Source organism: Sturnus vulgaris, chromosome 9 (assembly GCF_052056855.1).
Source record: "Sturnus vulgaris isolate bStuVul1 chromosome 9, bStuVul1.hap1, whole genome shotgun sequence".
NCBI classification, from domain to species: domain Eukaryota; kingdom Metazoa; phylum Chordata; class Aves; order Passeriformes; family Sturnidae; genus Sturnus; species Sturnus vulgaris.
Window position 1 is genome coordinate 29,563,570 of NC_142251.1, and position 27,576 is coordinate 29,591,145.

At 42.8% G+C, this 27,576-nt stretch overlaps 1 protein-coding gene across 1 annotated transcript in view; it reads left to right on the forward strand.

Moving 5' to 3' along the window:
* The window catches only part of ACBD6 (acyl-CoA binding domain containing 6), an 80,938-nt gene that overhangs the window by 22,995 nt on the left and 30,367 nt on the right, over positions 1–27,576 (forward strand). The window contains exons 4-6 of the mRNA XM_014874788.2: positions 2,277–2,362; positions 12,051–12,156; positions 18,441–18,530. Of these exons, the coding sequence (XP_014730274.1) occupies positions 2,277–2,362; positions 12,051–12,156; positions 18,441–18,530 (282 nt within the window). The remainder of the gene's footprint in view (positions 1–2,276; positions 2,363–12,050; positions 12,157–18,440; positions 18,531–27,576) is intronic.

A 27,576-nucleotide genomic window follows, 5' to 3' on the forward strand; every position in this document is an offset into this window, starting at 1 on the left:
ACTAATTTGTATCTGCATTGAAAGAAACCAGTTTGTATCTGTGCTGCAGCAGAGTTAACTTTTTTGGGAAGCCTGGACACATTCCCGTTTGAAAGCCCAGTGAGAATGAATGGTGGAGCCTTGTCTCTGTCTTCATGGCTAAATACTGAGAAAACAGAATCTTTTCCTGGGCCTTCCTTATAAACTTGTTCTACATATCAAGAACTGTGATGGAATAAACTTGCTTCAGCATTCATAAATTGAATATTGAATTACCTATTTCTGTGTGAAAGAGATGAGATAAAAGCTACTTGGACAAAATAAGTTGTGTATGGATTAAAAGCCAGAGAAGTTTTTGAGTGTTTTTGGGAAAGCCTTTATCACTAAATTTCCCAGTGACCTTATGTGTACTCAATCAATGTGATTAACCTTTGGTAGAAATGATATTTGTTGTGCAAAGAAGGTGAGCTTAATTCTAGAAATCTTTTTTTTTTTTAACAATTTCTGCCTCTAGAAAGATTAAATGTATTTTTTCAAATGTTTTTTCTGACTTGGAAAAAAGGCAACAACCAAGAACTAGAGTGGGAAGAGATAAAATAATATAAATTAAATTTTTTTTGCGGTTACTGACACTGAATGCCCATCATCCCTCAGTATCAAACAGGACAGACTAGTAGTGAGTATAGCTTCGTTGTATAGGAATAACTCTTCCATGCACTTTCAGGTGATCTGAAATTAATTTCATTTTATTAGTGGAATCCAAGTAATTGATGGACAGTAAGGTTCCCTGCTAAATAATTTTTTAAGAGGGGCACTGCACTGTAAATACTGAAGCCCTTTCTCTTGAATAAAGGAGGACTTCATGTCACCTTCTACTCTAAATTAGAGAGAGCCTACTTTTCATGGAATAGTCTTCAAAGCCAATTTCCTTTCCATGTGTTCTTATAAAGAAGTATGTCTGTGATACCTGCAAACCTGATGTTATGGCTTTGGGCTGGTACAGGAGAACTGAAAGGTGGAACTGGTTGGCTCAAGCTGGGCAGAATGTAAAAGTAAATGTATTGTAGGGAACTAGTACAATGATTTAAAACAAAAGCAACCCGAGGAGCAGGAAGAAAGACAAATGTAGGTATGTTTTATTTCTAAAAAATCACCATCTTTCTAGGTAGAATTCTGATGGGACAGCAGTTCTTTTGGGTGTAATGAAGCTGATGAGAGGGATGGAACACTGCTCCTATGTGCAAAGGCTGAGAGAACTGGGATTGTTCAGTCAGGACAAGAGAAGGCTTCAAGGTGATCTGATTGTGGCCTTCGAGTACTTGAAGGGAATCTACAAGAAAGATGCAGAAAGACTATTTACAATAGCTGGAGTGACAGGACAAGGGAGAAGGAATTCAAATTGAAAGAGAGTAGGTTTAGATTAGATATCAGAAAAAAATTCTCCCCTGTGAGGGTGGTGAGGCCCTGACACAGGTTGCCCAGAGAAACTGTGGCTGCCCCATCTCTGGGAGTGTTCCAGGCCAGGTTGCATGGGGCTTGGAGCACCCTGGTCTAGTAGAAGGTGTCCCTGCTCATGACAGGAAAGTGAAACTAGATGATTTTTAAGGTCCGTTGCAACCCGAATCATTCTGTGATTCTGGGTATTGCAGCTACAGAGAAGCTGCAAGAGGCTGGGACTTTGCTCCTGATCTTTTTCACCCTGGGTGTGACACTGCCATCACAGAAAGCCTCAGACCTGTCCACTGGCAGCAGCAAATTGCAGTTAATGGGCTGGTTTTGTAAAGGAATTGCTGCTGCAAATTCCAAACCAGTTTTGGCTGCTTATCTGAAAACCAAAATACTTAATGCCATGGAAGAGTAGGGGTTTCTGGTTCCCTGCACCCCCTAATTAGGTCAGGCTTTCAGACAGCAGGCACTTACCCCTGCTGAAAGTCTGGCATCAGTGTAAAATCAGGCAATTGAAGATCCCAGGCTGCAGGATGGTTTTTTGAAAAGGTAGGCCTGGGGCTCTGTATCGATCAATCATTATTCTAATTGTTCATTTCTATTATGGTGGGAATCATTCAGAATCCTAGAGTTCCTGGGAGTAAATCATTTGGAAATGCTACCCATTATAAAATTTAATTTTAAATCTATATTAAATAGATTTATAAAGGCAAGCTTTGCAATCTTGTAACAGAATATTATGCTGCCTCACAGAGGCTCAGCTTTTGGGTCCTGAGAGGCCAGGGCTGGGAATGAGAGTTGGGAATATGGTGGGAGCCAGGATGCTGGACCAATCTTTCTTTTTCTTTCAGACAACAGAGAAGAGGGGAAAGGAAAGCAAAACTGTGTTTGGAGGCCCAGTCATCAGCTCATTGTATCAAGAAGAAGAAATAATCAGGTGATTATCTGTGCTGGAATTCGGTTAAAAACAGTGTTTTTCTAATGTCATCTTGTTAGGCTTTTTTTTTTTTTTTTTTTAATATTGCACAAGTGTGGTGGCAGCTACAACAGGATAATAAATGACAGGAAAGAACTTTTCAGGTCCATAATCATTTAAATCAATATCTGCCTGTATCATTGCCAGGTAGTAACCTTTCCCTAGCACAAGATGTGGGGGAAGGGCAAGGCTTCCCATTTTTCAGTTATATGGCTTAAAAAAAAAGTAATATTGGATATTTTTAATAGAAAGCTATTCAGGCACTACCTTTTTCAGATAGTTATTTCTTTACCAATACATTCATTAGGGACTGTTCAGTGAAGGTTTTAGTGTTGGACAATGTTTGCCTTCAGGGACAGTTTGTGCCTTATATCAAATTAATTTTTTTCTAGGCTCTGCAGTTAGAAAAGCCAGCTCTGCAATTTACTGAACTGGAGTGGCTGCTACTTAAAACTGTCAAGGTGCAAGTAGTAAGTGACATTAGCTACTGAATAAGGACACCTGGATGGTTTTTGTTTGGTTTATTTTTTTACTGTTCCAGGCTACTAATCATAAGTGTAATATTAAACTCCAATACCTAAATGATTTTGTGGAGGAGATTTTAGAATACTGTATCATATTTTTAGTTAAAATGAACAGAGTAGACTAAATTTTTGACAGTCTTTCCTGTCATGTAGTCACCCATTTACATGTGTATGATCCCGTTTTTTAATGAATGTCTTGCATCTTTTTACATCCAGGAAATGTAAACACTGATTTTTCGACATGCATTCTCCAGCTGAGAACTTCCCTAAAGAGTTAAAACTCTAGCACAGCATTTCTTTGACTTGTCACAAACCAGCGAACAGAAATTTGATCAGGTGGCTCCAAACCCTTTGCAAAGAGCTCAGGTAGGAATGGAGGCAGCTGATGTGAGCAGGCAGGGTGGCAGTTGTGTGCTTGGCAGTAATGCAGGCATTTCCCTTGGGATTGCAATCCACTTTAGAGTGGAGTGGAGTACTTGGCCAGAAATAGTTTCCTTCCCGTGCCTGGAGAGTCAACACATCTTTGATTTGCCCTGGCCCTTGAGCAGAGGTGGTCAGGTGTGACCTTGGTTTAACTCATTGTTTGAGGAATGGCACTTCTGCTGGCCACCAGCTCCTTTTTTGTCCCTGCTCCATCAGTGCAGCTGTCAGTCAATATCCTTGATCTCACAGGCTGACTTTGTGGTTTCTGTCCTGTTCAGGCTCTCCTTTTAGGGGTAGAGCATATCCCTACAGTGCTGTCAGACTCTTGGTTATCCCAAGTGCTGCCTTATGCCCTTTCTTGGGTTTGAAATACAGCATAATGTACAGAAAACCAGAGTTTGCTCTGGTTGACTTGATCAGCCTAAATCTTTTCATGTGTTTGTTTTTATTTATAAGAGTGCAGCTGCAAATACTTTTTTTCAAAGCAAACCATGAGGAACGTAGGTGCTGTTTGTTTAGCACAGCTGTCCTTACAAATGAGGCTGTAGGCAGGTGTAGTCTCCTACACAGCTGGAATAGGGTGATTCTGCCGAAATTTATTGAACAAAGTGTCCTGACTCTGCTGGCAGAGTGGAGATTCATGTAGTCCATCAGCACCATTTGACTCCCAGTCATCAGTGTCTTCTTCATAAGATAGGAATGAGCAAATGTCACCATCATCTACCCTCAGAGTTCTACAGCTTCACATTTCCTGGTTCTTTTGTCTACTGTTCATTCTTTTCCTGGAACAGGGAATAAACACACAAGTATAGGCACATCTCTAGTATAATAATTCCACTAATGAAAGCATAGTCTTAAACAGCAAAATTGGTCTGGTACCAAACCTGCAAGCAGATAAACCAAAGAGGGAATGGCTCTAAACATTGGGTTTGGTGTCCAAGTTTGTCTAGAGCAGCTATTGGTTCCATAGCAGTACCTGAAAAGGGCTCACCCTTTTGTGAGGCTCTGAGTGGCTACTTACAAAAACATAAGCTTAGCATTAGGTAATACTTCATAAAACAGAAAATTATCATAAAAAATAAGGCATTTTCTGTAGAGGAAGAACATGAACAATTTTAAGGGGAAAGAAAACTGGTTAGGTTGAGCCAAGATAAACTTTGACATATTGATAGTTCTGGGTAAGGCCTGTGCTGTCAGTTCAGTGTGTATGTGTGTGCTCCCTCAAAACCTGCTGTTTGAGAAAAGAAACTTTGATGCAGACTCTTTTGTTGACTCAGTTGTCCATGGTGGGTCGTCATAAGCTTTGCAAAAAGCCTGCAAAAATTTGAATAGAAGTCAAACCATTTCAGTTTGTTTCCCAATGCTGTTGATAGGATAAATATTTTCTGGTTACAGGATCAAAGGATCTGGTTACAGGATTAAAGAAGCCCAAAATAAGTTAAGAAAAAAATATTATTTTTTGTACTAAAAGGTAAAACTCGAATCCTCATCAGCCCTGATTCCTGACAGATTGCTGGAAGCAATTTCTCAGCAGGTATTACTCTGCCAAATACAGCCTACCATGTGCCCTTTAGGATTCTGCTGATCCAAAGACAGGAAAAGGCTGCTGATTTATCTGGAGCCACAGCCTCAGCTTGCACCAGGAGATAGACAAGAATGCAGGTGCAGAGTTTTGAAGGGTCACCTAAGCAGGTTCACTCGTTTTATTCTTTACCAGAACCTTTTGAACAGTTTATCAAACGATTAAAGCCCTCCAAGCTGTGTAGTATGAAGAGGAGAGGTTTTATTTTAAATAGAATAAACCCCTAGTTTGCCATCAGCAGTAGTGAACAACAAAGCAGCAGTGCCATTGATGTCAAACTGAGTATCTAAAATTATGCCTAAATAATGCTTACATTCCTTTTGTGGAATTAAATGCTTGGGGTTTAGGATGCAGATCTGTAAATGATGGACATAGTTAGGTTACCATGCCCTAAAGTGGATCAGCAGTAGGAGGAACTCGGGTGGTGCCAGGGCCGATTTTTTTCCTTATCACTAATTATCTCAAATGTTTCTAATTGAGAACGAGATAGAAAAATGGTCAGTCTGGCTCACAGTACATTGCACTGATTCCAAATAAATTCAAGAGCATCCACAGAAACAGGTTATACCAATCTAATTAAATCAATTTAGAAAGAGATTCAGTTTAATCAGTGCAATTTGTGTGTTCATAGATCAGCCCTCAAATCAGGAGAAGGTCTCTTGAGCTAATGAGGCGTAGCAGTTATTTACTTTGGGGTACTGGGCACTGGTCATCAATTAGGAGTCATTAATAAACCTTGGCAATAAAGAGCTTGAGTACCCCCAGTGAGTAATGGGGAGCAGTTGCAGGATGTATTAGCATAGTGCTCTGCCTCTGGGCTTCTCTGCAAATCACTTATCTCCCCTCGGGCATTGCATAAAACTCCTGCATGCTGGTGACTGATGATGGGACTTGGAGGTTCCCTTGGAACGAAAAATGTAGAAATTATCAGTGATTTCAGGCTGGGAATAGTGGTGGTTTGTGTTGTTTTTTTTTACTGCTACATAAAGCTTTATGTCCCTTTTCTGGTCTTATTACCAGAACAAAGCAGTAGTAGTGGAGCTCTTTCATGATCAAAGCACTATAATTGGAGTTTCACAAACCTGAGAAATGACCAGTGATCTGAGGTTGACTGATGTGTTACCAGTATAAATCTCATCCAAGACACAATCTCAGAGATATGCCAAAAATACCATAGCCTTGGAAATCCTGCTTCATTTTTCAGTGTTTTTTTTAAAACCGGGGCACGGAGTAGGCAGTTTATAAGTGTTTTCAGGAAACAAATACATTAATTTGGCAGGTGAAGAATGAGAAATAATGTTGCCAAATGTCCGTGTCCCTTTCCACTTCCACTGGAGGAGCTCTCCTGCACTCTGCCCCGAGCTGCTTCCTCAGGGCCTTGGCATGCCGGGATGGGAATGACATCTGCCAGTCAGCAGATGAGCTGTGTTCTACACTTCCTCCATCCAGAGGGATGCTGAAGGAGTCCCTTTTCTGGTTGAAACTACCACCCTTCCCTCAGACATTTGGGAGCAACGCCAGACATGAGCGGGGCAACATTTCGGATGTGGGTGCGGAGCGGGCACCCCCGGTGTGCAGGGCCTGCCTGATGCTGTGCAATCCATCAGAATTGTATTAATCCCACTAACGCAGCCGCCATCTGGTCCCGCTGCCGGGCCGGCTCGTGCGAGCCCCCGTGATGGATGGCCCTGGGAATTGATTAGTTGTTGTGCGAGACAAATGAACTGTTTTGGCAGAAAATACCAGAGGTCGCTGCATGTGGTCAGGCACAAAGGCTGCTGAATTTTAAAGAGCTGCTTACAGCATCCATTGCAAGGATGCTGCTTCAGAGGCTTTGGGGATGAGCCCAGTACTCCGGAGCACGGTTGGGGTTTTGTTGTCTCCCTCCAGCTCTACTTTTGGGAACACCAGCACTGGAAATGAATGTAGAGCTGCAGAGACATGTGGCATCCATGTTGGGAATTACAAGCTGGTGTTGTGCGTGTGGGTGGCTGTGCCACAGATGTGTCATTCACGTAAGTGCTGGGCTGTGCAATCCCTGTGGAAGAGCTTTCCTGGTTCTGTGGAGCCCAGGCAGCCCACGGTGTCCTGGCAGCTGGGACTTGGGGCTTTTCAGGTCAGTGTTGCTTTTAGAAAGGGGTGCTTTCACGGCGATATTCAGCGGACCAGTCTTTTGACTTCAAGATGATTGCCAAGTTTATTGCTTTCCCCCTTTTTCCTGTGCCCGGAGCAGTGACCTTTGGGGCTTTGCTTTGTTGTGCAGAAGGGCTCAGGCCTGCCTTCCCTTTGGAGAGCTGATCCTTCTGTGGTGGCTCCCACTCGGCGTTTTCCCGGCCGCCTCCTCCGCGCTGCCGCCGCGGCCGCACCGAAGTGCGTGCGGTAGGTGGGGAATTGGATGACACATGTCCCGCCGTGTCCCGGCGCCTCTCGGAGGGATGGCACACGAGTGTGCCGGCAAGTGGGCAACACTTCCCTCGGGACGGCCTGCCGGCTCAAAATAAACTTGAGTTATGGATTTATTCAGCTTGTAAAACCTCAGCTGGCATAAATAATTGAGAAAGCAAAGGTTTGTCTGTGGAGCGTACCTCAGGGACCTGCTCCTGCCTCCCTCCCTCCCACCACCTTTTCTTATGAAAATGATCCCAGTTGCACTGATAGATAATAACAACACCAAGCAATTAAAAGCTATGGGTGGCTGGAGAGAGGAGAAAAGGTTCAGTTAATGAGCTTTTCCTCTTCCTGTGCCCAGGAGAGCCTCCGAAGTGACGAGGCGATTAAAGCGAAGAGATAATTATAGATTATGTGAAAATGGGTCCCTTGGGGGGCCGAGGGCCTTGACATAAACAGTGAGTGCTGCGAGTGCCTCTCTGCTCCCCGCACACGTCCCCGTTCCGCTCCGCCGCGGTGCCGCTCGCTCCGCAGCCCTGTGCCAAGCACACGGGCCAAGCCACCTGTTAGCGACACCCGGGGCCACTCCACAGCAAATCCACTGGGATGTGCCTTGGACCACCCCCAGGAAAAGGGGACAGGATGCTCAAGGTAGAACCTGGTGTCAGCCCTCTGCCCTGAGCTTTGCGCTGGAGGTAACCTGCAGAGGGGGAGGAAGGGGACAGGGCAAACCTGGAGGGTATTCTCTGCACAAGGGTAAAATAACGTGAATTTCAAATATCTTCTTTGCCCTTTTTAGTGGTAGCCTTGGTGCTGTTTAGAGAGCAAGGAGTTTTACAGCACTCCACATGAGAAGGAAATGATCGACTGGCAGCAGATCTTTTCCATGAGCTGTTCTGAACCTGTTGGCTCAACACATGTGTTTTGGACAGCCTATGGAGAAGACTTGCAAAAGCCTTCTAAGCCTGGAGAGAGATTGTTTGGTTTAAGTTCTTTCAAATCCTTTTATTCAAGGACAGAAAAAGCTGCTCATGTGTTACTTGTAGGTAACAGGTATGCTTCAATTCATCTTTAAATCAGAATTACCATCTCTTACTGGGGATGGGGTAGAGCACAAGGAAATAAGTTTGGGGGCCATCAGCAAGGGAGAAGAGAAACCCTCTGGGCATCCTCAGGAAATAGATATAAAAACTCTACCTGCCTTTACTGACAGGTTTACTGCCTTTACTGGTGCTTGCTGACTTGAAGGCACCTTTTTATCTCAACAATCTGACGTGGAAATAAAATTGCATCCAAGTCTTCCTTTTAGCTACAGGTTTTGCATTATTGTGCACATCTCCATTAAGTTGAGTTTCATGGTGTTTCCCATCTGAAGATGTTCTGAATAATGTATTTTTTATATAAATTGAGATTTTTCTGAAAATACTGATGGAAATGCTATGGGTTCTTTCCCCCAAAACATTATCTGAGCATGTCTTTGCACCTTCACGTTTGTATTTTTCACATGTTTCTGTCTGCTTTTTGCCTGTTTTTATCTGTTTCTGGGCCTTGCTGCTGACTCTTACCAGTTTTTGTGAGGAGTGCAAATTCCTGCTAGGAACAGGTCTGATAAAATCATTACATTCTTTTTCTTTTCCTGTACCTACTATAGTGGAATTATTATTATGTACATATGCACACATGTGAAATAAAGGAAGGGGAAAAAAACAAGTTGCCAAGTTTTCAAGCTCTGTTTCTTATTTGTACTGTGTGGTTTTCAATGCAGAATCAGCAAATAACAGTAACTTGTTGTTATTACATTCACACCATTCAAGAAGAATGTCTTCCCTAGTATTGGTCTCTCCAAAAATCTGGGTTTAACTCCTCTGAGCTCTTTCTTCAGTTTCCCTTCCTGGTTTTAGCTGGATCAGATTGTTTTAAATATCTGGAGTACATCTTCATATGGCAACTTCATTTGTAGGTAAAATGTTCTCATTGTGACCATTGTTTCTCATTGTTTCTCTTTGTTAATATTTATAGAAAAGTTGGATATAATATATGCTTAATTTTTTTGAGGAGGGCATCAGGAGCAAAGGAATGGTTTAAAGATTGAGAAATGAATGCTGAGTAGAAGAATGAAATTTCCCGAAACCTTATCTTCAGGTGGGGAAATTGGTATTCTGGATTAATTCCATTGTGGAGACTTCTGAAAGAAAAGTGGTTTTTTGGAATGGGAATATATAGAGCATTTGCAGAGTTGGTTATTCCAGAAAACTAAATCATATCCAAATAGCTGTGTCAGGTCATTTTCCCTTTACAGACAATAATATCCTTGGGAAAGACTTTAGAAGTCCTGTCTGCAGGCTGTGGTGGGAGAATGGACTGGTTGTGGTAGGTTGGGGTTGCTGTGCCCTCTCTGCTGGCACAGACCCTGCAGGTGCTCCCTGTGGAGCACAGTCAGATGCTTTATGGCTGCCACGTCCCTGCTGGTACCTCTGGCGCTGCCCTGTGAGGTCTGTCAGGGCTCTGCAGCGTGTGCAATGACCAGGTGGCATCCCTGCCAGGGAGAGAAGGGCACAGCCCCAGCTTGTGGTTGTGACGTGGAAAACCACCCAGGAGGAACTGGGCACGGTTGTGGCCTCTCTGGTGAGGAGGGACTGGGGTTTGCTTTGGTGTTACGGAAGAAAGAGCGATCTGTAATAAATGAGGGAGGTGTGGCTGTGCAGTGGGTAACCAAGTTCCTGTACTGCGTTGTCTGAAAAGCAGCTTCTCCCAAAAGGCTGCTGTCAGCAGCCAGGGTTGTGCTGGGGAGGTTGGACTAACAACATAGGACTGGAGGGACTTCCCAGCATATCACATCAGCCCTTGTTAGCAGGGGCAGGCATGTCTTGTGACCTCCATCATGAGTCAGTCAACCTCCCATCTCGAGCAGTATAAGCTTTTGCCTTTTCTAATCCTGCTCTGAGATTCTTTTTTTCCTGTAATTCAAGGTAATTGCATTTAAAGTACGCAGTGATCTGCTTCCCAGCAGCTTGTGTGTAACGAATGGGCAACACCTCCAACGAATGAGTTCATGACAAACTGGTCAGGAAGCTGGGAGCCTCCTGTCATGTCCATAGGCCTAAACACAGAGTGTGAAATCCTGTGTGGCTCCCAGCTCTTCACTAGAAAGGTGCAGCTCAGGTGTCTGCAGGGACTACCTGTGTACAAAGAGTAGGGGTGATGTGCTGGAGAACAGTGCTACTGAGGAAACAAGGTGAGAGAAGTCACTTCAGAGGAAGTGACTTTTTTGGAGGAAGTAGTGATCTGCCACTGGAGCAAGTATGAGTGCTTTTTCCCACCTTTTTCTGGCACCATAGCAGGACACAGATGCTTGAGGTCTGAAGCACCAGAGTATAACTCAGTAAGCCAGATGCATAACAATAAAAGACAAAGTCAAAGTTGGGTCATGGTGCTCTGTGTGCCCTGATGGGAGCAGAGGAAATGGCCTTGCTAGCATTTCGAGGGGACTACCGGTTGAAGAGTGTCACTTTTTGTTTGTAACCCATTGCTCAGAAATGCAGATGTTACCTTGATTTTACTTCTCCTTCCTGCTGTTCTTCAGCCTGTGAGTTCAAGAGCAATGCAGATGAATAGAAGTGCTGTTGCCTTTTAGCACCAGGGGATCCGTTTTCAAATTTCCTTGTTGCATTTCTCCTGCCCACAGCAGACTGACCTCCTTACTGGGTCTGACCAGCTCCAGCAATCTCCCTTTTCTCTGAGTAACTGAGGCTGTCAGTCTGAGTTCTGCTGAACATCCAGAAGGTCTTTAGTTAAGGTGATTGAAAACTGGGGGTGTCATGTGAGGCAACGACTCTATGTTTAACTCTTGTGAAGCTGCCAAGTCCCGTAGCAACACTGATGGGCTCATTTGAACCATGGTTTTCATCTGGAAACTAGAAAGAGAGAGGATTATGTGTGCTTTTGGCTTACTTCTGGAAAACCGATGGCCTCTTTTCTTTATTCCCTGCTAGCAGCACAGTGGTATCACTGTACTTATGCCTAAAGGTATTATTCTCATAAGAATCTGTGAAGGGTCTTAACTTCATTAGAGGTTCTATTTGTTTGGCATGTATGGATGGAAGTTTTACTGTGCCTGAAGCCAGACTATTGCTTTTAGCTGTAAGAGGAGCTGTAGGTGTGACTCAGGCATCTGAGAAACCATCATTTGATTTTTCTGCCTGCAAGCAGTTCTAAGTGAGCACTTGCTGGTGTATCCAGGATCCAACATGTGTTTAGCCAGGGACAGTTGTGTTGCAGGTGTCCTGTTTGTCCTGCTGTTTTCTCCAAGCCATGTTAGTGGCCTCTGTCCAGGGTGGATGGCATTGGATGGGGCTTTGGTGTGACCCGGAGTGGCTCTTATAAAAAGAGCAGCTTTAGCCTTTTCTTTTCTGTGGGATTGCAGTGATTTATACCAGAATTCGAGCACAGATTTGTCTAGCTAACTTGAAACATTGCTTGTGCCATTTCACAGGAATAAACTGGCATTTGTCTCAACATAATATTATTAAAAACAATCTTTGTTTTTCTAGGAAGCAGGATCTTATTGGGGGGTGGGGAAAAGCATATTATTCTGCATGTGCAATACTAGATGCCTGTTTTGATCCAATGACAGCACTGAAATGTCTGTAACAAAGTTAGAGCATATAATCTGCATGTGGCTTTTGTGTTGTGCAGTAACATGGTGCTTCTTTTGCTTTTGTTTCCTGAATAGGGAAGAGGACAAGAACATCTTTGATTACTGCAGAGAAAACAACATTGACTATGTAACCAAAGCCATTCAATCAAAAAAAGTGGATGTGAATGTCACAGATGAGGAGGTATGGAGAAAAGATAAGGACCATCAATCTTTTATCTGTTTTGTGTATTAATTCACTGCTATTCCATTTTAAAATTCCATGGTTAGGATTGTTGTAACATGGTGCTGCAACAGTTGAACAAATACTTGGTCATTGAGACAGGGTAATCTGTTTGGAAACAGCTTCCACTGGATTTCTGGTAGTGTGGATGTCTGTCGGGCTGTAGCATGTCTGATCAGAAACTTAGTTTCTATATTATTTTCAGCAATACCAGCAGCCACTTGCAGAGTAAGATTTTCTGAATACCTCCTTTTCCTCACTTTGTACACTAAATGTGGTCACACAGAAGTAGGAAGTGAGGGAAACAGCTTTTTTGACCCAGGAAGTGTGTTCAGGTTGAAGGAGGATTTCTGACATGCCACAAGGTTTTCATCATTCTCAGATGGAGGGGAAATGAGTGACACTGGCTCTCCAGCTTCAGAAAATGTGACATTGTCCAGCCTTTCTCTGCTCATCAAATGCTAAACACCATTTCCCCACAGAGAGGTAATACAGGCATTGCCAGAAACCCCAAGAAAAAACAATCTAAAACTATGAATTGGCTTCATCCTTTTTTTGGCAGGAGTAAACACCTGGTGGGGGCACTTTCCTGTTGATCCTTCAGGAGTTATGGCCATAGCAGGTTTGTCTCCTTAGTTTCCCTGTTTGCACACTGCCACCTAGCCCTGTCCCTGGTCCAGCCTGAGCACAGCTCCTTCCAGCACCTTGTGTTTTGGTGAACAGATGAAGTGCTTAGACATTCATAGACTGAGACGCCACAAATTCAGTTGGGTTCTCCTATAGCTCTAAGCAGATTTCTGCCCTCTGAGCCATGACAGCCCCGGCTGGGGCTCTGAATTCTGATGGCAGGGCCTTTTATTATTAATCAGGAATTCATGTGAATTAATTTTCAGAGGAGAAGAGGGAGGGTGTTCACAATCAGAGTTGGAATTTCACATCATAAATTCAATGAACTGAAACTGTCGTGTGCCACACAGTCACTGCACCGGTGCTGTATCTGGGCTCCATCCTCCTCCTGCAGATCACAGGTTACAGAAGAAGATGTCCAGGGCAGTCTCACAGAAAATACAGCTGGAGTCTGTTAATTAGTAAAAGCTCATTTTTTAGGATCACATGCTTGCAATAAGTGCATGTTAGCATAGCTTTGTTTCCACTGGCAAGGTACTCTTTTGTAGTTAGCAGCATTCAGAAGCTTGTATTTTCTTTTCTGTTCAAGTAACAAATGTGCCTGGTTTCAGCCAAAGAAATATTGTTAAAAAAAATAAAAATATTTTGTGGAAGCTGAAGTATCTAAACAGCTGAAAGCTACCAGATTATATCCCTCTTTGGGAATTATCCACGAGTCCCTGATGTAAAAGAAGTCCTGTTTCTAACTGATGGATATTAGCACATGGCTGTTGCTGAGTATGAGATTGCTTCAGCACAGGCAGAAGCCAAAAACATCTGCCTACCTGTGAAGGACTTGTGAAAGCATTCCCACTAGGGAAAAATTCTCCCATAGATTAAATTCTCACAGTTTCAACAATTTTGGTTTACCCCAACAGATGCTCAAAAAACTAAAAAGATAGCATACCAAAAGGAAGAATCTGAAAGAAATAATTGTTTCATTTTATGTTATGGAACTGAAAGCGTTGCCAGTGTTGTTTCCAATATCATGCAGGTTGATTGAAGTTTTAGAACCCATTTTAGATTAGAGATGACCCAGACTGAGCCTTTCGTGAAGTGTACGCAAATCTTGTCATTGTACACAATCTTGTCATTTTTATTAACTATTTTAGTGTTACTGTGTAAATACATCCTGCCAAATCCAAGAGCTGCCTCACCTGGCCTCTGGACATAATTCACACTATCAATCCTTTGATTTAAATGCCTATAAATTTAAAATGTCAGCAGGGTACATACAAAGAGTTAACTTCTTATGAAACAAAATCTACTGAAGCACCAAATAGGCTCATGCTAAGCTGCAAAGACGCTCAGCTCAGCCTTTCCTTGGACAATAAAGACTTGGCTGGGATTGTAGAGTGTTTAGATTTTATTTTTATGTGATATGGTAGTACTCCATCTAATTGTATACCCCCATTTTGTGCAAATCTGGAAGAAGTCAGTGAAAGGAGAAAAGAAATCAAGAATAAAAATGTAAAGTGAGGATGAACCAATTTAGTCAAAGCAAAAAGAGTTCAGAAAGGGCAGCAGAAGATTCTGGGGTTTAGATAGATGCACTGGGAAACTTCCAAAGCATAAGTGGCCTTCTCCCCAGAACAAGTCAAGCTCTTTCATGTGCAGCATTCAAGCCAGCATACCTGCTAACAGTTTGGATATGATAAACTTCAATTTAGAATTAAACAAAGAACCTAATGACAGTAATCATGTGCAAGCTTCCATTTACTGTATCTAAATTGCCCAGAGTTCAACAGAATCGCTTGCATTCACTTACAAGAAGTAGCACAGATTAAAGCAACCTGTTTTCCTTGTGTATGTCAGCAGGACTAATGGAATAAGAAATGGACTGTGGCTGTGAAGTCACCCCAGGCACATCCTGGGAGTGTGGCTGACTTGCTGCCTTTTTGAAAATAGTATTTCTTCAACTTCTAACAAACCAAGAGCTGCTCAAAGGCAAAGATTAATTGCTTTTATAATTTGTGCCAAGGGCTGTGGAGGTTGTAGCTAGATAATTTTTTTTTAATTGTTGGATAAATCCCAGTAAACAAACATATTACCTGTGTGCAGCATTTAAGGTTTTGCCAAAACTTTAGTGAAAGGCATCTGATACAATGCTCACTTAGTCCCTGGTCCTTGTGCTTTTGAGACAGCAAGTGCCAAACTGGTGTCAGCTTGCCAAGGAAAGGACAGGGGGGGAAATGGATTTGAAGAAGGGTCACATACTTCTGGATTTATAGGCTTTCTCCTATTAGAAAAGCTCCAGCAAATGTTTCAGAGCTCTGAAAGTGATTGACTTCCAAGTCAAGTTTACCTGTGTAATTGTAACAATAACCCTTCCATTCACTGTTTCTGCTGTCACAGGGGGATGCAGCCATTCTGTAGATATCTGTCTTTTCTTAATTACTGCTCATAGAACACTTGCCACAAGTTAGAGTGGCTCATTGCTATCCAGCCATTTCAGCTGCAAACGTCGTGCCTGGAAGTGTAGCTTTATACTGTAGTACATCCATTCGGTTTGGCTTTGTTCTCCCCTTTCTCTGCTCGGGCTAATGGATGTGAAAATCATTCCCATCCATTTGTCTGCAGATTGGTGCATGGGAGACAAATCCCTGTCCTGTGCTTTGTTTGTGAACACCCTGTGACTTGAAGCTGAGCAAAATTGATGTGCTGTTGGCTTCAGAAACAGCTGCAGGAGCTGGCCAAGCTGGCAGCGGTTAGCCAAGCAAAGCACAGAAGATTTAAGAGGCAGGGTTAGTGCACTGGGGCTATTTTTATGCCTTTTTTTTTATTAAATACTTCAAAGGTGGGGTGGAAATGCATCCTCTCAAGTAACTTCTGCAGCAAGTGTTGCGTTTGAATTGCAGGGAAGGAGTACCTTGATGTTTGACTGCATCTAGCCAAGACCTCACTGCTGCAGTGCTTTCCTATGTGAAATTATTCATGTTGCTTTGAGTCTCTCACTGCTTAATTAAATAGTCATGTGGGAATTGTTTTGGGAAAGCACAATCTGTGGCCCTTAAAATTTCTGCCACGTTATTTAAACACACATGCTATATGCTGATATGAAGCAGCAGCTGTGTAGACTAAAGAGTTTTTCTCTTTAAAGCATGCAGAGGCGATATCCCTGCTATACCACGACCAGGACTGTACATTCAGTTTAAGCTTGCCTTATCACTAACATTTATTTTAAGAAAGACATTAACAAGTGGGTTTTGTAGCTGTATGTCTGCATGAGTATGTTAGCTAGAGATGTTGACCGTTGTTAACTTGCCTGATGCTCTACAAATAGTTGTGAATATTGTCTAATTTCCATAGAGCCATTAAGGTTGAAAAAGACCTCTAAGATCATCAAGTCCAACCATTTTAAATACCAAATTTGTAATAATGCTTTTTGTTATGCAATAAATAGGTTGAGATTCTTCTGGTGGTATTTTTCCTTCCACATCTCCTGGTGTGCTCTTGCACAGAAGGTCTCCAAAGCCCCTTGCACCCCATGTCGAGGGTGTAGCATGTTGCAGGCATTTCTTGGGTGGAATGTGTCAACCTTTTAATAGTCCACAATTACAATGCAGAGCCATTTAAGGCACTAATTAGAAAATATTGTATCCATTTAGAGTTGCAGAGAAAATATATAGGTAAGCAGAGTGTAATTACCCAAAGTGGAATTGGCCCAGGACTTGAAATCCATACTCCTGCAAATAGCACAAGGAGATTTTTAATGACTGTAGATGATCAGGCTTCAGGGTTTTGTCTTGTTCAAAAGGCACCATGTGTAGGAGAACCAGCCTGCCAGTGTCATGGTCAGGACCAGTTACACAGTGCTCTGTCACAATTAGCTGTTGGTTTTCCTTTATTGGTCTCAGTCAAGTTCAGCACCGATAAAATAAGATTCTCCTTGTCCAGAGACAAATGCAAACCAACATATTTTAGCCCCTAATCTGCAGCATGAATTTTGATATAAAGGATGGAAGTGCCTTTATTTTATCCTGTAATTGTACAATATATTTGAATAATTGCAATATTATTCCTCTACACATATATCAAGACACTGGAATCATCTGTTGATGTATTTATTGCTATTGTGCATATTGCAGATGTGCCTCTTCCTTTTGAGATAAACATCTGTGGCTTGAAAAAAGTTGGTATTTGTCCAACTGAAATCCTAAGTCTTAAGTAATTACTAGTCCAGAGATGAGTTAAGGATGCTAAATTAATTAAAGATCTCTCCATATTTACCAGTTGTTTTAAGTTGCACTCTTTCCTCCTTGTGGACTTTGATAGGAATGTTGAGTGCAAGAATATGAATCATAAATGGCCTGTGGATGTCATCAGTGCTTCCATAGAGAGTCACTGTCAGAAAATTCATTCTAATGCAAGGTTAATTAGTGTAACATTAAAATTACATGTTACAAAAATTAATTACTCGCTGGGTCAGAAAGTGTGAATTCCCGACTTAAAATCATGCTCTACCTCTGCTGCCCTGCCCAGGAATATCCAGCAGAAGCAGTGTGAGCTTTGGTCACAGGTGTCTTCTGCCCCTCCTGCATTCTGGCACCATGGCCAGGAAATTTGGCTCACAGTTCCCATTAGCAGATAAATGAGTTGCTCACCTTGTTCCCCACTGCTTTGTCAAGAGATTTATAACCAGGCATGGGCTAATTTAAATTATTTCTTCTGTGAGAGTCTGTGACTGTTTTCCATGGTGGATTGAAAAACACAGGTCAGTCTGATGGTGTCACAGCTTGAGGGAGGTGATTCCTGGTTATCTGCAGGGTGATTTCTAAGAAATCCCCTCTGGGTGTGCTGTGTGCTGTCAGGGGAGACTGATGCAACATTAAGGCTAATTTGCTAAGTATATGTAGAAAGTTTTCTTCTTTATTTGCTATCTCACACTACTTTGAGTTACCTTTCTCAGGGATCCTAAGCTACTTCCCATGCCCTTGGGCATGCAGGAAGATCTGAACTTCCACTCCATCCCATCCCATGGTGGCAGACACCTGTAGAAAGGGGATGGGAAGAAAACTCTGAAGGTTTGGGAGGTGCTAGGGTTATGGATGCAGCAGCCTACCCAAAAGAGCTCAGTGAGGAGTGCCTGCCCAGACACCCAGTTCTAGTCTTCTCTTCCAGCAGAGGCAGGACCTGTGGTTTGAGTGTTTCAAACTTGCCAGAGGAATGAACTTTTGGGGTCTTGGTATCCAGGTGACTTAGGCAGCATTGAATATCCTAAGTGCAAGTCATTGCCCCCAGAAAAGTCAGAGGTGCCAAAATCCTAAATCTATATTGGAAAACAAATAACATGCTGGCTCCTGCATTTCATACTTTGCTGCTTTTCCCTGCTACACTTTTCGGTGGCTTGTGGGTTTGGTGCCAAATTAATGAAAAATTGAACTATGTGTCACTTTTGACATTTCTAGCATTATTGTATAAGTCCAAATCACCAGGAAGTGGCATAGGAGTATTATTTTGTATTTTTTTTAAAGGCTGTGTTAATTTTGGTATTGGTGCTTATTACTTAATAGCAAGACTGATTTTCTTTTTTTTTTTTTTTTTGCTTGGCTTTGTTAATTTTCTCCTGGCTGTTTCAGGGCCGGGCTCTGCTCCACTGGGCGTGTGACAGAGGACACAAGGAGCTGGTTTCAGTTCTGTTACAGAATGCTGCTGATGTGAACATCCAGGTAAGAGGGAACACAGAAGTAAATTGGATCGATGTGTTACACAGCCTCCTGACCAAATGTTTCCATGAAACTGAATTCCTCCAAAACTCCACAGCAAGTTCTCTCAGGCTGTGTGTCACAGAAGAGCTGCTGCATTCTGGTGAGACCCCACCTGCAGGGCTGGATCCAGCTCTGGGGCCCCAGCACTGGAAGGACATGGACCTGTTGGGGCAAGTCCAGAGGAGGCCACAAAGTTAATTAGAGGGATGGAGCACCTCTCCTATGAGGCTGAGAGAAGTGGAATTGTTCAGCTTGGAAAAGAGAAGGTTTCAGGGTGACCTAATTGCAGCCTTCCAGTACCTCCAAGAAAGATGGAGAGAGACTGTTTACAAGATCATGTAGTGACAGGACAAGGGGGAGCAACTAAAACTGAAAGAGAGTATGTTTAGATTAGATATTAGCAAAAAAATTCTTCCCTATGAGGGTGGTGAGGCCCTGGCTTAGGTTGCCCAGAGAAGCTGTGGCTGCCCCATCCCTGGAAGTGTTCAAGGCCAGGTTGGACAGAGCTTGGAGGAGCCTGACATAGTGGAAGGTGTTGCTGCCCATAGCAGGGGTTTAGAACTAGATGATCTCTAACATCCTTTTCAACCCAAACCATTCTGGGATTCTCTTATAAAGACATCCAAAAAAGGTAACCTGGGAAAAATAACAGAATTTTGAGCCACTGAGGTTTGCAGCCCACATCTGAGCTTAGCTAGCACCAGTTTTAGGGTATCTGCATAGACCAGGTTTTGACCTAAACTGTTTTGGCAATCACTTTGCAAGTGGTTTCTTCCAGCTCACCAGCCTGGGTCTGCCAGTGCACCTTAGTCAACACTCCCAGTTCTGTCAGCTTGTTGTAATTAAGGGCTGGCCTGTCTAAATGTGATCATATTCAGAAATAATTGTCCAACATATTTCTGTCAGATTATGATTGACTGCTCTTCACCATCATGGCACTTTTTGGCTCTGCTCTCCTTCCCGGTTTGGACATAGATGCATCTTTGCTGATGAATCTTTGAGCTCTTACTGCTGAGATCTGAGCAGCCTTCAGTAAACTCTTTAGGAATTTTTAAGAGGTGAATGTGAAGCAGAGCTGTAGTGTTCACAAGCTACAGATAGCTGTGTTGGTATTAACACACACATCAAATTATAAAAAAATCAATCTTGCCCTTTCCTGGGCAGAATTTCTGGTGGGATTGGGTATGAGGAAGCACAGCTCTGCAGTGGCTGGTGAGATGTGTATGTTTGTGCTTATATCTCCAGGGTTTCAGTTGTAATGGCTTTAATAGGAGTTTTTCCTTACACAGAAGAGGGATAGAGTGAAGCCAGTGCAAATGGGGGGCTTTGCACATCCTGTCCATCTCCTTTCAGTCAGAGCTAGTGAGTGGTGTGTTGGATACAGACAGGAGCAGCTTTGCATGGAAATTGGGAAGGAGTGGAATCGGGCAACTGCCCATTCCCTGTGCCCTGGCAGCCTAGGAGATGGTTCTGGGTTCTCTTTGAAACATCTCTTTGACACTTTTCTCATTCCTTTGGAGGTAAAGTCTGACTCTCAGAAGAAAAAGTAGATGAGAGAATCATTGTATTTTTTTTCCTCCGAGTATTAATTTTCTGTTAAATTCTTCTCTTTTCTTTTTGATGCATTGCACATTTTCTAACCAGATTATTTTTGGCCAGTAACAAAAGGTTAATAATAGCCATAAAAAGAAAAATCGATCCTTGATATGTTTTTCCCCACCAAGGTAATAAAGGAGAATTTTTTATAAAGGTCTCTGTTTGCACGTAGGTGTGTTCCCAGAGAAAGCAGACACATTTTTATTCTCAGCCATACATAAATTGCAATAACAGTTCAAGACTTTGTGACTTAATGTTTATTTCCTTCTTTTTTTTTTTTTTTTTCATTTTGACCTTTACCCCAGAAGAATTCACATTCACATCCAAAGCAAAACCAGGAGAAATTTCAAGAGCAACCACAAGAAAAAGAAAGAGGGAGAAACTCTTGTCTTCCTAACAGGCCATAAACACTGCAGCACCTACTATAACACATTACCAAAGGCACTATCAGTTAATGTGTAGGCTGTAAAGAACAGTGGGTTCAGTGTGAGGGGATATCTGGTGAGTGGGTGATGCTGTTTTTCCAGGGTGACATATTCCCAGCGGAGGTTCCCTTCACATCTCTGTCCAAGCTGCCTCCACAATCCCACCTGCCTCTCAAGGTCTACAGGAATTCTTCTATCTTGTTCAGTTTTGCAGCAGCACCTTCATGTAGGCAACATGAGAGATAAACAATAAATTAGGGATGATGAGGATTATGAGCAGATAGTGAAGGAGAGGAATGTTACAGACCAATTTTTTTTTTAATTGCCTGTGTTTTAGTACGCTTCTAAAAAGTTAGTCAAACAGCATGACAGATTTATGCTCTCTTCCATTCCCTTTTTAATAAGTGGTCTAAATGTTCTTCCATCCTGGCTCTTTTGCAGTGTGCTAAAGGATTTAGCTGCCCTAAGAAGGCAGTGACAGTGGTGCTCTGTTGGGTGACCGACCTGGAGCAAGTCTTATCTGTTCACTGTACCTGTAGATGTGCCTAATACTTTTTTGCTACCTTATTTTAGTTACCTTTATACTATCTATTGTCAAAGTACTGCAGTCTCTGGATCAAGAGGGTCTGCAAGAATCAACTTACTTCTCTTTGCTGATAGACAGACAGCTTTAGGAGCAGGAAGAGAGGTCTCCTGGCTCTGCTCGTTCTTGTAGCATGCTCAAACACACTAATTCTGGGAATAACCCCATGCCCCTGGACTGCAGTGATCCAGTGCCTGTGTTTTTTGTTTCAACAGGGGTGCTGCAGTTTCTGAAGGGTGGTAGCTAATGTCACTGAAAAGCTGCAGCCACTGAATTCCCTGTTTGTTCATAATTGGCTCTTTACAGCACATTTGAAAAGAGGTGGTAGAGCAATTGCCATTGGCAGGGGATTCAGAAAGGCAACAGGCTGCTCTGCTTTGTTGAGGAGGGGAGTTTGTGTAATTGAATTACCTAAATCTCCAGTGCCAGGGGCCATGTCAAAGTGGGTGGTGAGATGGTGTTTCACAGCTCTGCTGGAAATACCCAGAGCTTGGGGCTCAGTCTGAGAAGAGCCTCTTTCACTGGAACCGTTTGCCTAAACGAGCAATGTCACAGTTGGTAACATAATGTTAAGGTAGAAGATTCTAAGCATAACACAGTAGTAACATAAAAGTTATGAAGGAGCTCTGCAGCGTGATTGTAATATCCATTTCTAGCTTTAAAATATAAGAAGACACAAATTTTCCTTGCAGAGGATGAGCAACAAAGAAAAACCCCTTTCCTCTATGGGGAGAGCACCTCCTGGGTGTGAGGTGCTGCTCAAGCAGCTTTCAGAGGAGCTGCTTTAGTGTATTTGGGGGACATAAACCATAGATTCTCCTGGACTTCCTGTGGCTGCATTCTGTGTTTGTTTGTCCATACTCCAAAGTAATAATCCATGTGTTCATGGCATGCCCTTGGGAATGTATGGGGAACTATCTGGGAGTGGTGCTAAGCAGCTCATCTTGCTCTGGTAAAGCTTTTCAAGCCTATCTGGCCATGTGAGCAAGTCTTAACATAAATACTGTGAGTTTTAAAGGGAACTGACACGCAGGATCATTAAGGGCTGTGTACATATCTATGAGGTAGAGCAGCTGAGTTTACATCATATCTAAATATTTTATGATTTTTAAACTGCATCATTATGCAATTATCAATGTTACAGTAATAACTTTCTGTAAAAAACTTTTCTGTAATTATGACTAAAAGGATGAAAAAAGCTGTAACTGATCTTCAGTTTTTATTTCCTGACTTTTCACTTTCCTGATAAAGTGAAGTGCAGATCAGTGCACTAAGACTTTAAACCACTGATCAGCAAGTTCTCAGTATTCACTTGTGGACCCTTCAGGTATTTGAGAAGGAAACTTGAGACCAAAGCTGAAAATCATCAGGTTTAGAAATCCGTTGCTAGTATATGTGGGGTTTACTTTATTCACTTTATATAGTAGTAATTTTGGTGAAAAGCATCTGGTGTCTGTGCTATCTGCAGAGTGCATTGGTTAATTTTTGGTACCAGTGTTGGATTTGTATCTTGTACCAATTCATGCAAAGCTACTCAGTCATATTTATCAGCATATTTTGAGTTGGAGTGGGTTTTTTTTCCTTTTTCTTTTTTTAAGACAGAGTAATAGAAAGAGCATGGTTGCCTCCCCAGGCTTTCTCCCATTTCCCGACTTCACTTCTCTATTTTCATCCTAACACTGGTGATCAGAGTGTTCCTGGAGACATGGAACATGAAGCAGCCATTCCCTTGTAATACCTTCACTGTCTGGGGATAAAAAAAGAAAAAACCTTTTCAAATGAAGACAATACAAACATAATAAATCGCAGGGAGGGTTCATCTCCCTCATGACTCAATCCTTTTCAAACAACATTATTATTGACTGACCTATTGGTTGCCAAAAAGGAAAATCAATTGTACTAGAAGTAGTTGCTGGGCCACAGATCACAGTAGTAACCCAGCAGAGACAGGTTGATTTTATCAACTATCCAAAGACTAATTTCCACCATTAGCTAAAAATGAAGTAGAAATTATGGATATGTCGAAGATTGCTAAGATTGGTGGTCTGTTGGTTTTGTGTGTTTGTGTGTGTTTTCTGTATTCCTGCCTGACTCTTCAAAGGCTTGTGTCTATATAGGATGAAAAGAAGCAAGGAATAGTCAGGCCTGCTTGCATGCCTGCTTTTTTTTTTTTTTCTTTTCAGCATTTTTCCTTTGGATTTTACAGCAAGGGTCTTGTGTTGGAGGCACGTAGATATTTAAAAATTAAGCTGGTCTCAGCAAATGTGCATCCCTTCACTGCCTCCTGCACCAAACATTAGTCATGCTCTCATGATCCTGTGCCTGTAGGGAGATGGAGAAATTGATGTGGATGTTTTGACTGTTGTGACCAAGGACCACTGGCTCCATCTACACGTCTTTCCCCCTCCCCAGTAAGATGGGGATGCAAAGACACTTGTGAGTAGGGTGCCAGCTGCCAAAGTCCTCTGCTGTTATGGCCATTCTCTAAGCCTGGCTGAGATTAAATAGGAACATGACAGCCTCATGCCCTTGCAGTTAATGTCCCTAGGATCAATTTCTCCCTAAATATACTAAAAGCCTGGCTCATAAAGGCAGGAGGGGCCCTGTCCTGGGCCTGTTACTGCAGCAGGGGCTTTGGCATGGGTATGCTCACAGCACATAAAGGATGTTGCAGGTACTGCTGAATTGACCACTGCTGTGGGGGGGAGCTACAGTGGCAAATGCATGGGGACACTAAACAGAGATGAAAGCAAAGCAATGAGAGCAGATTTATTAACCACAGTAATCCTTCCCTTAACCCCCATCCCTGTCTCAGTATTTCAGTATAGTCAGGTATGTCAAGCTGATCTCTGAAGACTCTGCAGCCTTGTACCCCTTCAGTCTTGGCACTGCTGCCAGTGGGTGTGAAAGCCATTAGCCAAAAGAAAGGGGAGATCTGCTTAGTGACAGAGGGTAGCATTCTACATTAAAGCATTGACATGGTGCCAGTCACACAGTTATTACAAGTGGCACAGCTCCATGTCTCTCCTGCAGGTCTCTCTGTGGAATGTAGATTGGCAGCAGGTTGAATGTTAAATGGTCACCACTCAGCAGATGCTGCTTTTACCTACAGGGAGAAAAGTCCCTTTCAGCAGAAATATTTGCAAAATATTTGCACTCTAAATATATGCTGGGAAAGGCAGAGATTTATCCCTGGTTTGCTCCTTAGTTTCTGAAGCCACTTCAGGCCTCATCAACACTAGCCATCAGTTGTCCAGATGATGTTTCCTTCTGTTTGTCCAGGCTGGGATTTTAGCATTGTTTCTTCGTATCTTCCAGCTTGACATGTCCAGCCTTTGCTTCTTCTGCTCCTTGTAGACAGGTGAATCATTGCTTCATGGCTGGTGCAGCAGAGCAGTTGGCACCCTTGCACAGGCAGCTCAGGTGCAGCACTGCCTGCAAAGCAGCTCACCAGCCAGGAACTGCTGCAGGCTCCTGTGTCCTGCAAAACCAGTGTTTGGAAAGTGAAATCCGAGAGCTGGTCCTGAAAAAAAACTCGCAGTGGTCTCTGCTGCTGTGACCTCAAAGTCTAAAGCTGCTTTCGGGGTAATCAAAAGGCAGGGTTTAAAAAGCTGGGACCCAGCACAGCAGCACATTTTAGTGGCTTGTGGGCATCACCTGGTACTGAGGGCTGTGCTGTGCATAGAGAGGCATTTTCCACAGCCAGTGCTGGGGCAGGAATGCAGTCTGGCAGAAGGCACCCGGCTTTAGCTCAGGGAGCCTTGTGCTTTAATCCGTGCCTGACACCACAGCTCTTTTGTGGTACGCTCCCTGTCAATGCTCACAGTAGACAGAAGCCAGCAGCAGCAGTGGGCTTTGAGGTCAGTGTAGGTGGCATATGGAGGAGAAACAGGTATCTTACTCCTCTCTGTCTTCATGTGTCCCTGCAGACACAGGAAAGGGCCCTTACCTTGAATGCTTCCCTGAGAGGACATGGGATGGCCCCATGGCCCTTGGTCCCAGGGTCAGCTTTGAAATCAGCATGTGTTAAAACACCTGTAATTCCTGAGGTCATTGTTGGAAATGCTTTAGCCCCTCATTAAGGTGTTTGGTTAACTGCCCAAACAGGATACCACTGACAGCCAAGCTAGTTCTTCAGGTGAATGCATCACCCTAAGAATGGTCTCTAATCACCCCAGGAATGGTCTCTAATCACCCTAGGAATGGTCTCCAGCCTTGCTTCATTTCCTATGGCTTTGGCATCACCCATCCTGCCAGAGGAACCACCAAGCTGTCAGCTACTCTTTGCTCAGGAGGGATGATTCTTAGAAAATCTTCTTTTACCATCAGCCTCTTGGAAAAGCTTTCCCTGTTTTAAACAAGTTCTGCCACTCACCTTTTCCCTGAGGACTTCTCAATTTGAAAAAAGCCTCGGGGCTTTACTTTCAAATGGAATTTTGTATTCATCTGTTGTCAGCACTTGTTTTTTCCAGTTTGCTTTAAAAACCAAAACCAAACAAACCCATACAGAAAAAAAAAAAAAAAACCAACAAAAAAACACCCCCAGTTCTAGGTAAATCATTGGGGCATCTCACATTTGTGATCTTCAAAGCACTTTTGTTAAGTTTTGCTAAGTAAGATTGTTCTAATGCTTTAGATGTTGGGGCAGTAACTCTTTAAGCTTATTTTAATTAGATTTTAAGTAAGATTTTTTATGATTATAGCTCCATGGCAGAGCAGCACTGAAAATGGCCAGGCTAATTTGGTAGGTTCCTGTTTTTCAACTTGTACGTGTTACTTTTGCATCCATGAGGACAGTGTCAGTGCAGGAGACTTTCTAGCTCAGAATCATGTTTCCAGTGGCAGGGAGACAGAGTACGGTAAGCATACAGTGAGAATTTCATATATTTTCCCAAAATCCGGGGCTTGGAGGCTTCCTGAACCACTGTTACTATCTTTGCACTTCTGGATTTTTCTATGGTGAATTTCTTTCATCCCTCTTTGGATTCCCAAACTTGATGCTAGTGAGAGTCCTGTAGTTTAACTGTGCATTTGCTTTGCACTTGCTATGATCATTTCATGTGAGAGCTCCATCTTTCTTGTGTAATGACAAACAGTAATTGTTCCCCCAGTTACCTTCTGTCCCACGTTTAACTTTATTGGCCTCCTTGATTCCTCTTGATAACTTCTTTTTCAGACTAAGGAGTTTTATCTGTTTAATCCTACCCCATTTGAAAGCTGCTCAGTAACTTTGCCATTTGTCATTCTTTGGGTCATTCCTACTTCTTCCCTATTGCTTTCAGATGAAGGTGGCAGCACACCAGTGCCCAAGCTGTAAGTGCAATATGAGATATAATGAAGCAATATAGTGATGTTTTCTTGTTTCCTTTTTTTTCTCCCCAATGCCTCCTTGTTGTTTGTTTTTTATTAACTACTGTTGAATACTGAGGTGGTGTTATAGAGCTGTCTATAATAACTCATGATCTGTCTCCACAGTGGTAGTAATAGCTAGTTCAGCCCATTGCTCTGGATTTATACTGAAGATTGTTTTTCCACATGTGCATTACTTGGTGTTTATTAGAGCTGAATTTCATCTGCAGGCTTTTCACCCTGTCACCTTGAGAGCCTTTTGTAGCGTTTCACAGGCAGCTTTTGGTTTAAAGGACTTGGGTGACTCCCAGCCTGCTTCCCCTGTTCCCTTCTGTGGGCTGAACAACCCAGGCCCTAGCACAGATCCCTCAGAGGCTCCAGCTCTCACCAACAGTTGTGCAAGCTAGTTGTTTACTCCTATTCAATCTCTAATTTTGTAATCAGTTCTCGAGCAAAGACCTTCCCTCTTGCACTATGACAGCATCATTTAAGTCTTTGGTGAGAGGGTGTGTCCAAAGGCCTTTGGAAAGCCATATGAACAGCCATCTCCACTCATATGGGATAGCAGAAGTCTTGGTGAGTAGCAAAGGCTGGTGCCATCCTGTCTCTGGCTGTCACAGAAAAACTATTCAGTAGTTTTTGTAACAAAACGAGTAAATCATATCTTGGAGTAATCTTCTAGTTTATCTAACACACCAATGGACTGTCCCATCTCAGACATTCCATGTTGCAATGAGTCTTCCCTCCTATTTTAACAGTGCTCAGCTTGGCTGGAATAGAAGTTTGTTATAAAACAAAGGCCTGAACTTCCACAAAGATGTGTTCAGGCCGTCTGTAGTGTTCATTCTCAGGTTAGGAGCCTGTCTGCAGGCTGGGTACCAGCATTTGAAGAACTGTTGAACTTCCATCATCTAAATCTGTTTCTGGTGTTCCAGCCAATTAAACATTAAAATGAGCGTGACAAATAAGTGTTCGTTTATGGGTCAGTAACTCCAGAGTATGGCTGTGACATGGCTGCCCAAGACAATCCATTTCAGTGCAGCCCCACATCCTC